Genomic DNA, 15,808 nt, shown 5'->3' on the forward strand with positions numbered 1-15,808 from the left:
TAGATGCAGGGTACTTTAATACTTCATTTCAAATTTTTATCTCCAATATGACAAAGAGGTGACATAAATAACAGAACAACAAATTAAATTCGTCCAAAGAAAAGAGAGACAAAACAAAACTCGTCCGGTGAGGTACACATCAAAAACATGAGAATGTCAAGCAATCAGATCTCTACTATCTTATCTAAAGAAAGTTGAGGTATTCGATGCAAAAAAAAAAAGATTGTAGTAGCAACAGTGTTTTAAAGAGAAGGTAGATAAAGAAAGTAAAAGGAATCTCTCCTGTGGATTTATAATCTTTGCTCAACCCAGAAAGTTTACAAATCACCGCACATTTTGCCTGGTCTTGATCATCCTCTTTAATGCCGACAGCCAGAAGTTGCACTCATCCCATTCGCTGTTCGTCAGAAGTACCTGTTCCAAGTCAACAACACCAACACTGATTCTTTTTTCTTTCTTCTGTAACTAAATAGTAAGGAATCAGAGAGAGATTCACTAGCTTACCTGTATCTGAAGGGCGGTACTGAAGTCATGGTTGTCCAGAGCTTGGCAGAGCTGTCCGAGTTTGTCTGCGGCACTCTTGCCCATCTCTCCGCTATTGAGTCTCACAAATAAAGCCCCTAATTTTTTTGAGTTGTCTTCTATCTCACGCTTCTTAGGAGGATTTGCACGTGCGCCTCCCAGTGCTTCCGATGTCTCATTGAAAAGCCTTGTCAACGTTGCTACCACAGGTTTCTGGTGCGCTGGATCAGAGTTTACAACAGGTGACCATTTGGCTTTTTAAAGTGGGAAACAAAACAGATATGGTGCTGCACAATACCTGCGACGTTGGAAGTATCTGCAGTCTGAACAGTTGGTGGCGGAGCTGCAGGCGCAGGGGCTGCCTGCGGTGCTGGAGGACTTGCTGGTTGCACAGAACCTATTACAGATCTTGGAGCAACTCCTGGAGTTGGCATAGGCGTGAATCCTATGGGTCCAGCTCCTGGAGCAGCGACTTGGGACATCATGGGGTTAGAATATTGCCCAACTTGTGAAGGGGCAGAAGGTACATATGAACCAGGACCGGGGGGAACAGGGTATGCATTGTTAGATGGTCCCTGATGTGCCATACATGTAGTTGTTAGTTTAGTTAAACTAAAAAGTGCGTGAAACATCAAACACAATGAGTCAAAATAAAAGTTCACATACGGTGAATGAATGGGAAGCAATGGTTGGCTGCTGATATTGGTTTGCATTCTTCAGTGCAGGAAGACTTGAAGGAACAAAAGTAGATCTCATGGATGGCTGAGCATTGCTTGCAGGAGCCGGAGGATAAGATGGCTGCATATACACACCATAGTCAACAAATTGACCCAAGAAACCTATACATAACAAACAGGATACTTCCCCACCAAAAACTAATATTTCACGAGCTCTAGGATATAGACTCTACAGAACTGAGCTGAAAGATATTCATTTTCCCGACATGACTTTAGAGGCCGTAATGTTCGTCTTTGAGTATATTTTTTCGTCAGAGAGCGAGATACCTATAGTCCATCTCAATACTATGACAAACCACACAAAAGAAAAGACCACCACATATCCCGATGTCGTACTATTTTTAAAAGAAATTGACCAACGCCCTATTCAAAAGCATAACGGAAAATCTCCTAATCTAGACATCTGAAAACTACCAGATAAGGATGAATAATGCATGGTGGTAACAAAAAATGAGCAAAAGAAAATGCAACAAAACCAAAACTTCAGAAACCTGCGGAGTTGGCTGAGCTTGGTGAGGCATAAACATGGTTGCTTGCTGCATGGGTGGATTTACAGCTGTGGGGCCATATCCGCCATAAGAATTAGTGTATGGTTGTTGATACTGATTATCATATGGGTTACTAAGGACGTTTGGTTGCGCCTGAGTTGGCTCCTAAACACAGAAGAATAAAAGGATAAGTATGTTCTCCGTAAAAGTTAAATGGATTCCAGAAAGATCCAAGCTCTAATCTAAAGATAGCTGCAGACTAAAAATGAAAGAGACCTGGGTATATGGCATGGTGCTTTGAAGCTGAATGTTGCCTGAAGCTACAGTGCTTGGCTCTGCAGATGCAATATGAAATGATACGCTAATTATATCATCACAATTCAATCCTCAAAGAGATAACCAAAATACTACTGCATACGTACCAGGTTCTGCAGAAAGAGAAATGCGATCACGTAATATAGAAAGTTCAGGTGACAAGCCACCAGAATCCAGAACTTTTAAGTACTTCATTGCCGTTGAAAGAAGCCCTTGGCTGGCCAATATCTCCGCATAACTCTCAAAGAGTTTACACAGAGATGCGCTGAACTTTTTGTTGTCAGTTGCCAAAGCAAGGACAAGAGTCTTCTCCATAAGATCCTATTAGACGAAAAGAGCAAAAGAATATGAACAAGGAAGCCAACTTAATTTATGTACAAAACATGGAAAGTGATACACACTTGAAGAAGCTCGGCATAAGATCTTCCATCACGCTCATTTGCAAGGCTCCTCGACCAAATTTCTACTGTTCTGTCGACATTGCCTGCGCAAATGTAGCACAGAACTGCAGCCAAAGTGTTACCAGCAGCCATCAACTTTGAGGCAAGGACATCGCACAGGCTGGTCCATTGTTCTCCTTGTGCAAACTATTTGCGAATGTACATAGGAGCAGGATTAAATACAAAACAGTTCTATCGTGACCAAAAAAACGCCGCAGTTGCATTCATCATGTCACACTGACTTGTTTATTGTTTGAAGAGCTAAGTGATAGGAGAATGTATTTTGATCAAGTAAAACATGAAAAGCAATAGTTTGAGAAACTTACAGTACATAGGAGAGCAAGAGTTTCTTTCCAGTACTTGTGTGACCTTGTATGGACAAGGCTGGTGAGATCGTTGTTCACCATTGCAGAAACAACCTGAAAGCAGATTAGCATACAGTAGTTTAGAGGCTTGCCGACCATAAACAGGGATGTAGATGGCACTCGCCTACATATAAAGTTAGAAAGCATTTACATACCTTCATGAAAGGTGCACTGCTCATCTTCAAATATTTCTCACGAGTACTCTCCCACAACGCTGTACCACCAACATGAGCAATAACTAAAGCATCAGCCATCTTATTTGCAGATATACACTGATCCACCGCTTCCTTGTAGTCTCCAACAACCAAAGCACGCTGGATGGCATCATCAAATACACGGTCAGAACTTTCATCTTCTTCTTCTTCTGGCATTTCTTGAGTTTCTTCTTCTTTGGCAGCAAAATCTGTGTCAGGAGGTATAAAATCTGTGGCGGAGGTAGATACGGGTGTATCCGGTTTAGCAGGAAAGTTGTTAAAGAAGTCTTCTCCATTGTCCATAGCAAATGCAGCTGCCTCGTTACTTTCCTCAGGCTCCCGTGCATGCACTGCAGTATCCTCTAATTCGATGCCATTCAGATCTGAAGAGAGCCCATTTACAGTCTGATCCTGTTCTACAGAAGGCAAACTAAAGCCAAGATGGCTGATCAACTTTGTCCTTGTAGTTCCTTCCTCATCAAACATCATTTTCAGCAAGCCCCATGTCTCTTTCTCTTCTTTGGATCTGCAAAATCAGTGAAACAGAGCAAAGTTCAGTTGTTGGATGACTTTGTCAAAGGAGAATATGAACATTTTTAATCACAAAGATGGCATACTCAGTCTCTTCAGATTTCTTCTCACACAAACCCCTTAGAGAAGTCTTATCTCCATTTTCTATGGCAGCTTCAAATTCAGAAGTACGACTCACTAAACTCTGTTCTGTTACCAGGCTGTGCAAAAAAACCTGAACATGACATTTAGCCAAGTAAGAATTGACGAACAAAAGGAGTATAATAGAAGACAATATCATTCCTATAAGCTAACCTCAGACGGAATGCATGAGGCACCCTTCGGAGGGGCCTTCGACTGAAACGATACTAGCTTTCCCCCAAATCCAAAAGATGCACCAACCGGGCGCTTATACCATTTCGGTGCTTTTAAATAAGCTGTACAAAGAGGATTATAAGAAGTGACGTTGGTTCTAGTGCTAACCAATCCTCCAACAAGAAATGATACAAGTAGTTATGGTAAAAAAATTGTTCAGAATGGGTAAATGACATTACCAGTACCAAAAGTACTGTCTTCAGCACCATAGCGACTGCAACCCTGCACCAAAGGTTGAACTCATATTTTTGTAATTTATTCTAATTGTGAGATCGAGAGTCCAAAAAGTCTTGCTAGTAAGGTAGTTCTCAAACGGTAGGTGCATGAGATTTAACCACTAAAAAATTTGATCACCGGTAAGGCAACAAACTGAACTCTAAATATTATTGGGAACGAAAACAGTCAATAAGGCTGAATTCACAGGTTCGTTTATATTATGGTCTCATACATTAATTTTCACCTAGAACCGAACAATTTCAAATACAATAAACTACCAAGATACCTCGATGTTGTAGATGCCAATTTTCCCATCAAATGAAGATGCTGATATAACTCCAGGTATCTTTGGGTACCAATGAACATCAAAGTTCCAATTGTTGCCAGCAGGTAACTCAGCCACAATCTGACATAATTGGATCAAGTTCAGTCTAAATGAAGATTCGCTAACTAATTAGCAGATGAAAGCAAGCAAATATGTATCTTTCATCAATTCCATCTCCCTACCTCTCCTGTATTAGTGTCCCAGCAAATAGTTCGGTTGTCCTTAGCACAGGTAAGAAGATATGAGCTATCACTTGGACACCATTCCATCGCAATCACACCTGCAAGATAATAAGTCAGACCACTACAAATACAATTCACAAAATGGTAAATACTAGAAAGAATGAAGACAGCAGGACTATGAGAATAGCACAAATAAAATGACGCTATGATGACTGATCTACAAGTTATTTCACTTGTCATCAAGAGAAGATGATACCGAGATAAATAAAAACACTGGGAAAAAGCATTTTACAGAAATGATTTGAAAATACCTTTTTGGTGTCCAGTAAACTCGCGCACAGGTGACATTGTATTTCTCATATCCCAGAGCTGATTGTGGATACCTCAGGTTAGTAAACGAACCAAATTTGAACAAAACGAGGCAAGACATTAAATGATTCCTTTACCTTCAGAGTAGGTGAACTGTCGTCATCTGACGCAACCATGATCTGAGTAGCAATGTCAGGGTTCCATTGCAAAACAGAGCACCGGCGTCGAACGGAATCTGCAAAGCTGTTGATGGATAATAGTCAGATCAAGGTTTCTATAGCAAGAAAAGAGCGCCTCATTAAAGAACTGTATACTTACTTAATTAAAGGCTTCTGCTTCCTCAAGTCCCATATTACTGAGAAAAAAAAACACAGATGAGCAGAAGCAGAATTAGAGTTGACAGAAATGAACTACACAAGGAGAAGAAAACCGGTGAATCTCACCTGTAGTCCCATTGTAGGAGGTAGATGCTAATATCTGCTGAACTTTTCTATTCCACGATATAAAGGAGATTTCACCTTGCGTGGAAGAACCACTTCCCTGCGTGATAAGACACTCGTTTTTTTTAAGATACTCTTTAGGATTCAACTCAAAAGACTGAAGATAAACAGAAATGGTATTGGCTTATGAGAAGTGGTGGAATACCTTGAGAAGGGGAAAATGAGAAGGCTCAGAAGGCTTAGTTAGATCCCAAATGCAAATTTCACCATCATCCGCCCCAGAGGCAAGTAGATTTGGGGTGATTGCATTAAACTCAAGACCACGAACCTAATAAGACCCAAGGAAAATTAGCACGCATACATCAAATTAAAAGCGTTTAGCAAGAGAACTATGGAGAAAACTCACGGGGCCTTTGTGAACTGAAAGATGTCCAACGAGTGCATTTACACTGGACTGGGGACTGCAAAACAAAATGAGACACTGTTCAAGTTAGACACGAAAACTCAATACCAAAACGCAAACTAGCCAATGGTTCGTAGTGCCTTCAATTTTCAATTACGATCGTTTTTTTTTAATTTGAAAACCGTGTTTACGAGATCGAGCATCGTGCACATGAATAAATAAATCCAAATGGCGATGATTAAAGAGAGCACCTGGTTAAAGAGAGCGGATTCCACAGATCTATGTTTCCATCGCCGAGGCCGCCGGCAATGAGACCGAGGGAGAACTCATCGGATCCAGATCCGTTTCTTCCCCACGCGAGTCTATGGAATCGCTCCGAGCACGGGATCTCCCCAACCAGCGGCAAATCGCGATCGTCTGACTGAAAATCGAGCTTGAAGATCTCGAGACTGGCGGAAGAGCTAAAGGATAGATCCACGGCTCCCGCCATGGTTCCGGCTGCCATGTAAGGAGCGTCGGGAGCCAGCGCGACGGAGGCGGATCTGTCCACCCCCTTGATGCAAGCCATGATTGATGGAGAAAGGGGAAATCAAATGGGATCGGCGATCGGGAGGTAGAATGTGTAGGTGATGTGGATTAGGGTGTGAACTTGTTATGTAAATTGGGATCTCAAGAACATTTAGAATGAAAAGAACAAAAAAAAATAATGTATCTGGAGCTTCTCGTGAGGGGTGAAACTGTCTTCTCGCGTGAGTCGGGGCAATTTGGGAACTTCCTCTGAGGTTCTCCGAGCCATTGTAAGCATGACACGTCGCCTAATCTTTTCAGGCCGAAGATCCATCTCATTTAGGCCTATAGATTTATTATCATCCCCAATGGGCTGTCATCTGTTAAATTTGCCCAAATTTATTTCTATGTTTATCTCCGGTGCAGATACAATGACAGTAGCTGGTTGCTTTAATATTTTTTATATTTTATTATTTTTTATATATTTTAAAATTTTACATGATATTCATATGGCTTAAAGTTTAAAGTTTGAGTTGTGATTTTTTTGAATTGATGAACTCTGCTTTGTTCTCAGTTGATATGTATTATATCATTTTCCTTTTGAAGTTTCTAATTATTTATATGGATTTACTGAAGTGAAATCTTATTCTTACTGTTAAAACGAGTAATTATTTTCATGTATTTTTATGTACAAAAATTAGAGTTTACAGTAATTAATTTTTTTACCTTCATGCTTTGCTTTACAAAAATTAGAGTTTACAGTAATCTATTTAATACTATTGAAATAGAGGGAATATTTTAGAGTTTACGATTCTGTTTTGGAATCAAATTTCCATTTAAAAAATCATAATGTCGTAAATAAATATAAAATCATTTTTTTGCTTTTATATAAATCAAAATTTAATACTATTGAAATAGAGGGAATATAAATATATGAATACTAAAGCTAATACTATAAATTATCTTTGCATTAAGTTTTTTTTATTAGAGGTATATCATTTATATTCAAACATATTGTCACTTATTTATAAAATATTAAAAATAATTAATTGGATAATAATCTTTTATACAATGATTTTATTTGTATTTTCACAACTTTAATATGAAATCATTTAAAATTATTGTAAATGAATAAATTCTTTATTCAGAATTTGAATCATTTATAGTAATTTAGTCAAATTCTTTATTTTTCATCTTAATTTTCATTCTCAGTTTCGCTATTGTGAACTCTTCTTTCTTTGCTGATGTATACTCTATTCTTCTGCGTCCTTGTAATGAGTACACTTGTGTTTGCTGCTTCACTGCAAGAACTAGCCAAAGATGAGCCTATGACCCCGAAGGAAATTCACTTGTTTTATTTTTTATTGCTGACCACTTGATCAATGATTTTAGCAAGTAAATACATGTTCAGATGCATTAGATAGAGACACTGTAGGGAACACCCATTCCGGTACAACCGGGCTCAGAGATGGGCTTCAAAAGCTCGTACTTGACAACACCTGCGCCAGCTCTGTTCTTTAGAGAAACATTCACGTTCCTCTCATCTATCACTCCTTCTAGATATTGGAGCCTGCCCTTGAATCGTTCATATGCAGCAAAGATGACAGGTTCATCGATCCAAGATGCTTCTGGCTCTTCTCCCAAGTACTCTTCGTCTGGTGAATGGGTCGATAGTAGATCCAGAGTCACCATCACTTGCGTCGCCTGCTTCTGCGACGGGAATGTCTTCAGCAACACCTTCTCTGGCTCCTCGTAGAACTCTTTTAGCTCTTCCTCTGTAGGCTCTTCCACTGGCATTCTTCTCCTTGTTGTGGTTGGTCGGTTGGGGAAGTACCCTCCGTACCCGTACTGTCCAAAGTTTACAGCTGCATGGTGACCTGAAGCCACCCACGCAATCGTAGTCGCCACGCCAATCAAGTCATCTTGTGTTTTGAGCTCAGGCCACCATGGTTCGTCTTTTTTGTCTCCATGCCCTATGTTCTTCACTTCACTCCACCATGCTTGGAGTTCCTCATCCGACGTGATCAGTCCTGCATCTGGATAATAGTGATTCACATAGTCTGTGATCCATTCCTTTAGTGCATCCCACAGCATTAGACCGTCATTCGCGAATGGGTAGTCTGGTATCGTCAGTCGCACCCCATGTTCCGCCTTCTCATCTTCCACAGCCAGCCCCCTGACAAGGCAAACATTTTCAAAAAAAAAATTATATATTTTTAGATTAATTAGTAATTTAATTAATATATTTTTTATATTAAAAATAATTAATTAATATATTTACAGACAAAAAGAAGTTTTTTTGTTTGAGAAAAAATAAAATAATGGTTAACAGTTCGTTACCTGTTGATGAGGTCTGCAGGTAAACCTTCCTTGTCGAACCTCCATAGTTTACCATAGACATCTGAACTTAGCTCTAAGGAATACTTGCCTGGCCAGAAACAAGTCTCAATGATTCCACCTGCGTTGACGAGACTTTGGCGTGCACGAGCGTTGATCTCCATGGTGTAGCGGAAGTGGGGATGCAAAAGCCTATAGATAGGATGCATGGCACTTAATTGTCTGTTTGCCGCTATTATGTATGGCTCCATACAGCAATGAGTCCTCAGCCTGTAGCGATAGAGAACACACATACGTCTGAGTATTATGTATATATGCAGCTAAAATCAAAATTATAGAGGGTCTATGTTTTTCTAATACCAGTGGGAAATAAGCTGATGATAACCGGCGTCATGAGCAACAACGTGAGTCTTAGCAAGTTTCCATAGCCAGCAGGAGGTAGCATCATAACCTGGCGTGAAGACCTGCTTCCATTGGGGCCTGTTGACATCTGGGGGACGAGTCAACTCAATGGCAACAGGTCTTAGTGTGCTATCATCGCTGAGGAAGAATAGTGTTCGAGAAGCATATAACATGGTGTCATCCAACTCCCTCACTTTGTTCACATACGGTAGTAGCAAGTCGTGATAATCCAACATGAACAATCTCTTATTCTTTAGAGCCTGCGTAAATTCATGCATTCAATAAGGGAATCTTCTTCTTTTTAAAACCTTTAGCTAGAAGATAATAAAACTTACCTCATCAACTGACATGACTCCTCTAATTTCCTTTTCCACAATTTCCCAAGTAATGAGTGAGTTGGGATCACCATAAACCGCAGGGTCTAGTTTGCTTTGCAACGGCCACTCCTAGAATAAAATTGCACTCGGATTTAAGCATTAAAACCAGAAAATGTTTTTTTTTCACCAACCATTTATACACACATGCGTGATGAATCTTGCTTTATTAGGCTGCAACTCGAATGACATTTTTGGAATAAAATAATTTGTAAAGGATCATTCTATAGGATTTTCATAAAATATTTAACAGTTATCATGAAAATTTCTTAAACACAATTTCATATATTCTATTTTTGGAATAAAACAAAAAAAATTATCATTTGTAAAATCTATTCCTTTCTTTTTTTCTTAAAAAAAAATAATTTCTTTCATTCATGATTTTAGACCTTCATGAATGAATAGAATGTGTGGACTTCTCAATTCCATTTATAATTTCACTTTTTATTCCATTTTATGCATTATCCATTTTTTCCATTCCACAAATAATCATTCATTTTATTCATAATATTCCTATAAGGAATGACAGTTACACCCTTAAATTATTAGTTAATGACGTATATATATATAGCTTTACCGTAACTAGCTGAATGCAATAGGGGTTAAGGCCTGCAAGTGTCTGGCGAGCAAATTCGTCGTCTCGGATCCATGAAAATCTATCCTCTGAATCAAATATGATAATTAGATAGGAAAGTCAGATAAATTGTAGGATGTATAGAATTTAGTTATAATATAACGAAGGACTAAAGAGGAGAGAGGGAGGTTGTTACTGTTAAGAAGAATAGGGGGATCAAACTGGAGAAGATCATCTTGAGCTTCAGAAAGAACTTTAATAAGTTTGGGGAGCATAGGTAAAAGGCCAGCATCCTTGGGAAGATTGATGCCAACGTCAAAGAGATCTTCTATTGACTTGAAGTGTGGGAAGGGAGATTTGGGATCCAGCAGAATAGACTCGAGCTGTGTGAACACGGATGGAAGAGCTGCCAAGATGGCCTTGCCTGTGAATGCCGTTCCCTTGGTTGTGGAGAACTCCTCGTCTCTAGGGACATAGAAGTCCCCTTCGCGTTTCTCCGTGGAGGGGTCTTTTTTGCTGGATTTGCGACCAGTCTTGCACCGTCTCGGGTACGGATGAGAGAGGCCTCCAATGACAGGACGGGCGAGTTCGTCATTTTTGTCAGGGTCACCCACATCGTTGTACACGTCATAGTCATAAACGCGTTCGTGTTTCTCGAATTCACCAACCTTCTTGCGGTTGTTGCCTTGCAAGGTCTCCAGCTCCTCCTTCCGCAGCTTCTTAAGGGGCTCTGGGGTTGCGGAAGGTATGTAGGACTTGCTGGAGAAGAATATCCTCTTGGCTGGGTCAACGGACTTGGGGGCCACCCATGAGTGGCATGAAAACGTAACGGACCCGCTGGGTAACTCAAGCTCCATCTCCTTGATGAATATGTCTCGATGGTGCTGGTTTTGTATCCTTATAGCTCCCACGGTTCCAAAGTCTTCAGGCATGTTAAACTCGCACTCGTACTTCTCATCAGGGGATTCGCCATCGAACCATACACGTTGTGCATAGTCTTCTACCGGATCCTTCTCCATCAGCGTCCCTGACATGTGTGTACTTGGGGGTTATAATCGGTATTACTATAAATTGAGCCATCGTTGCATTAACCTACTCTTTGAAGAAAAACGTTTGTATGATAAATTAGCTACTCACGGTTGTCAGTCTCGGCGGAAATAAGCTCAACGAGCAGTGATCTGCCGGCAATATCTGAAATGTCATCGAGACCTCTCGACCAACGTAGGCCCTCCAGCACCGTCCCTTCTTCGGCCTGTATATATCCCTTTACTTTGATTTTTTTAACTTTTTCTTTCATTATGTTACCTTTCGGTTCACTATTTGACTGTGATGCCGTGACCTTACATCGTCCACCGAGGTTTCGGGGACGACACAGCTTGTCTCGACGTCCTGTCCAAATGGGGTTGATGAGTGGTGATGGTTTATGGAACGGAGAGCTGAGGCTCTTTGCTATGCTCAGGGTCTGGAGACCCGACGACGACTCTTTACAAAACATTTTTTTCTTTTCGCTTCTACTTCGCTTACCATCTTCTCCCATCCCCGCTTCATCTCTTTATACAAGTCTAGATACTATCCTAATTTTGTCATTTCTAAAAATCAAAAATATCAAACCATCAAACTTGTCTACATTTTTGTTTTCTACTTTATCCACCTAACTGTTTGTCTCTTGTAGGTTTTTTAAAAAGTTAGTCCACTAGTTAGATTCTAAAATCGTTTCTAAGAATGTTTTGCAATATTAAACTAGTATTCTGTAAAATAAGAACTCTATAATAAAATTGCAATTATTCTCTATTTCATTTTTGGAGAGAAAAAAAAGGGAAATTAGTTTTGTAGAGAGAAGGTAGAGAGAGATAGGAAGAGAAAAGAGGAGAGAGGATAGAATTTTAGTTAGATAGTGAATTATGGTTTTTTTGTGTTATTTCACCCAATTTTCCAAGTATGAATTTGAAGTAAAAATAGAGTAATGAACAAAAAGATAAAAATATTATTTTATTTTTGATCTATTATAGAATGGAATATAAAATATAATTAGAGTATTTTTTACTTTAAATTTCATTTTTGAGTAAAATATAAATTGGGGTTGAAGATGTTATAATCAACAAGTTATACAATTAAAATCCATCTATATTCACTAATTTTACCAAATTATATAATAATAATAATAATAATAATAATAATAATAATAATAATAATAATAATAATAATAATCTATAGATTTGGATAGACACCAATCATTCTACTTTGTTTTCGTTGATGCAGAGTCTCCCGTTTGATTGACATAATTTTGATAGAATCTATGTAACATTTTCTATATTTTAGACGAGTCTTATATACACGTTCTCCTCATTTTGATGTAACATTTTTATAAGAAATAGGCCAACTGTTTCCTTTGGACAGATAGCAAAGTTAATGCAATTTAATTAAGATTCCCCCATCCCCAAATATAGGTGGAACTTTATAAGTAAGAGCAAATAGTGCGGTGCTTCAAACACATGCTAAACCAGATGGAAAGATCGGAATCTGGTGGAGAGGACGATGATTTGAGGAAACTGAGCTTGATTCGAAGGAGTTTGCTTGTGGAAGGGACGGTTACAGTCTGACTGAGATGCTCCATAAGTAAGAAGAATCATGTAACCCTCTTCCGTTTTCTTTCCATTTCCGGACGGCTTTTTAATGGAACTAGCTGTCTTATCCGCACATGCGGACATAATCTTCTTATAGATATTTATTATTTTATATTTTTTTTAATTCAAAAACAATATGTTAAGTTATTATTTACATTCCTAACAAGTTTATACCAAACAAACAATATGTTAAGTTATTATTTATATTCATAACAAATTTATACCAAACATAAAATAATTTATATATGACAGAAAATTTCATTAAAATATATATACTAATTATTGTGTTGAATTTTTCAAAACACTCATATATTAGAAATGTTTTAGACTATATTTTTATAAGAATGTTTTTTCTTCATTAATATTTAATTATATATTGTTGTATATCTTAATTTTTATAATAAAAATATTATTTAAAGATAACAATACAATATATAAGTATTATCTTATTTTTTAGAAATATAAAATATTATTTCAAGATAACAACAAAATATATGAGAATTATCTTTTTACAAATTTGATATTATTAATATAAAATTCGTTTTTAATTAAATTGTTATATATAAAAAAAATTTAAATGTAACAACGACACTAACCAGTGTAACTTTTAACGAAAGAACTCGATTCTGAAAAATTACTTCGCAAATAATAGTATAGATCTCTAAAGTTTTTTACATTTGTATAAAATCAAAATAAAATCAAAATAAAACGTATTTACCTTAAAATCAAAATAAAATAACTGATGTATTGCTAGTGTATCATAAAATATGTGAGGTGTTTTTCTTCATGAATTTAATATAACAGTTATTAATTTTTCTACATATTTCATTTATTATTTATTCTATAATATAAATGATTTCAGACCAATTTTAACAAAAAAAAAATTTTAATGTACCGCATGTAATAAAGGATGCAATCCATTGTGACTTATATTATTTCATCAGTATAATTCAGTTTGGAGAAAAAAACGTTTTAAATGATCCTTTCATGTTATTTTATGTATATATTCCCTTTACTTTTTTTGTCATCATATTTATTCCCGTTACATTCTTCTTATTTTTAGTATAACTTTTCTTTACTTTTACTGAATTGTTTTTTCTTATTCTGACTGTCTTCTCTTTATATACTTGTTTCCACATTTTTGTTCTTTCTGAATTATCACTAATCAATATATAATGTAACTTACCTCCGGATTTTTCAAATCGGCTTGGTCAATTGTGGGAGAAGATGTCGTCTCCTCTCTAGCTACCTTCTTCAGGACAGGCTTCCTTCCCACCAGTGTCAACGCCACCATCCTCACCCTCGTACCAAAGCATCCTGGTGCATCCGCTATCACCGATTATCGGCCCATCTCATGCTGTACAACTCTCTACAAGGCAATCTCAAAAATCCTAGTCTCCAAGCTAAAGCAGTTACTTCCTAAGCTGATCCTCCCCAATCAAACCGCATTCATCCAAGGACGGTTGCTGGTTGAAAATACGATTCTGGCCACTGAACTTGTTGACGGTTATGAAAAGAACAAAGGACCACCCCGTATAACTCTCAAAGTAGACATTGCTAAAGCCTTTGATACACTGAGCTGGGACTTCTTGTTCATATGTTTGTCCTCCCTAGGGCTCCCCTCCACATATCTTCACTGGCTAAGGAGTTGTGTATGTACCCCATCCTTCTCGGTTGGATACAATGGCACAATTCAAGGTTTCTTCAAAGGGAAGCGGGGATTGAGACAAGGAGATCCTCTGTCTCCTTATCTCTTTGTCATTGCGATGAACTGGCTATCCTTGATGCTCAATAAAGGAGCTGAAAATGGCGTCTTTGGATACCATGAAAAATGCAAATCCTCAAAGCTTACTCATCTCTGTTTTGCTGATGACCTTCTCATTTTCACGGATGGTAAGCTGAGCTCTGTCCAAGGAGTTCTCTCAATCCTCAATGAATTTGCAGCTCACTCCGGTCTTACAGCCAGTATCCAGAAAACCTCCTTCGTGTCTTCGGGTTTGTCTCAAGACCAGATTGATCTTATTGGAGCTACAACGGGCCTTACTCATGGTTCTTTACCAGTCAGGTATCTTGGCATCCCCCTCTGTTCCCATAAGCTCTCTCTCCATAACTGTGCTCCTCTCCTCCAGCACATCAAAGACAAAGTTAACTCTTGGAGTGCTCGCTCCCTCTCATTCGCTGGACGGCTCCTTCTACTCAACACTGTGATAGCGGGGATCACTAACTTCTGGTCCTCCACTTTCGTCTTGCCAAAAGCATGTATCTCAAAGATTAACTCTCTCTGTGGAGCGTTTTTGTGGCATGGCAGCTCTGAAGGAAGCCACTCGGCGAGGGTCTCATGGGAAACCGTTACTCTGGCTAAGGAAGAAGGCGGCTTGGGGTGTCGGGACCTTGTTGCTTGGAATAAAGCATGTTCCCTTAAGCTCATATGGCTCCTGTTTTCAAACTCAGGATCAATCTGGGTCGCGTGGTATAAGGCAGAAGTTCTCAAAGGATCGCTCAGCAACTTCTGGATCACTAAGGAGAAGAAAAAATATTCTTGGTTCACTAATAAACTGCTAAAGCTTGGAAGCATTGCCTATGATTGGATTACTGTGAAGGTGGGTAATGGAAGAGAAGTCAGATTTTGGACAGATAATTGGTCACCCGTTGGGAGTATCCAGAAATTCTTGGCCCCTGTTGCAGCGAACTCGATGGGAATCCCCTCATCAGCTACACTCCATGATATGTTTGTCAGGGATCGATGGAATATAAGACCCGCCCGCTCTGATCGCCAAGTTCAAATTCAAGCAATTTTATCTTCGGTTACTCTGTCTCAGCTTCCTGATGAATATGAGTGGACAATAGAAGGTAAAGTTTGGCTTAAATATCAGACTGGAACAATCTATAAACTCCTGAAAAATCATGCGCAAACGGTACCTTGGAAAGGAGCTATATGGAATTCAGGTGGTGTGCCCCGGCATAGCTTCCACGCCTGGCTCGTCACCCTAAACAGACTACCGACCCGAGACAGACTTCTCTCTTGGGGACTTGCTGTTCCTGCAACTTGTCTACTCTGCAACCAAGGAGATGAATCAAGGGACCACTTGTTCTTCTCTTGTACCTTCTCCTCTGAACTTTGGATCCATCATGCTCGACGGACTGAGACAACCCCATCTACTGGTTGGAA

At 38.8% G+C, this 15,808-nt stretch overlaps 2 protein-coding genes across 2 annotated transcripts; both read right to left on the reverse strand.

Moving 5' to 3' along the window:
- Window positions 1–22: 22 nt before the first annotated feature.
- Window positions 23–6,512, reverse strand: LOC103830389 (protein transport protein SEC31 homolog B). The gene is made up of 22 exons (XM_009106167.3): window positions 6,073–6,512; window positions 5,825–5,879; window positions 5,624–5,746; window positions 5,422–5,518; window positions 5,297–5,333; window positions 5,116–5,221; window positions 4,981–5,038; window positions 4,670–4,767; window positions 4,449–4,568; window positions 4,126–4,168; window positions 3,887–4,008; window positions 3,679–3,806; window positions 3,023–3,587; window positions 2,829–2,921; window positions 2,464–2,649; window positions 2,170–2,383; window positions 2,024–2,082; window positions 1,751–1,912; window positions 1,189–1,320; window positions 821–1,097; window positions 505–743; window positions 23–414 (listed from the first exon to the last, which is right to left on the reverse strand). The coding sequence occupies exons 1-22, from the start codon at window positions 6,387–6,389 to the stop codon at window positions 325–327; spliced, it is 3,321 nt and encodes a 1,106-aa protein (XP_009104415.1). The 5' UTR covers window positions 6,390–6,512; the 3' UTR covers window positions 23–324.
- Window positions 6,513–7,657: 1,145 nt separating this feature from the next.
- Window positions 7,658–11,561, reverse strand: LOC103830390 (lipoxygenase 2, chloroplastic). The gene is made up of 7 exons (XM_009106168.3): window positions 11,153–11,561; window positions 10,212–11,042; window positions 10,019–10,104; window positions 9,403–9,513; window positions 9,026–9,327; window positions 8,669–8,935; window positions 7,658–8,504 (listed from the first exon to the last, which is right to left on the reverse strand). The coding sequence occupies exons 1-7, from the start codon at window positions 11,550–11,552 to the stop codon at window positions 7,745–7,747; spliced, it is 2,757 nt and encodes a 918-aa protein (XP_009104416.3). The 5' UTR covers window positions 11,553–11,561; the 3' UTR covers window positions 7,658–7,744.
- Window positions 11,562–15,808: the final 4,247 nt, after the last annotated feature.

Source organism: Brassica rapa, chromosome A07, assembly GCF_000309985.2.
Source record: "Brassica rapa cultivar Chiifu-401-42 chromosome A07, CAAS_Brap_v3.01, whole genome shotgun sequence".
Classification (NCBI taxonomy): Eukaryota; Viridiplantae; Streptophyta; class Magnoliopsida; order Brassicales; family Brassicaceae; genus Brassica; species Brassica rapa.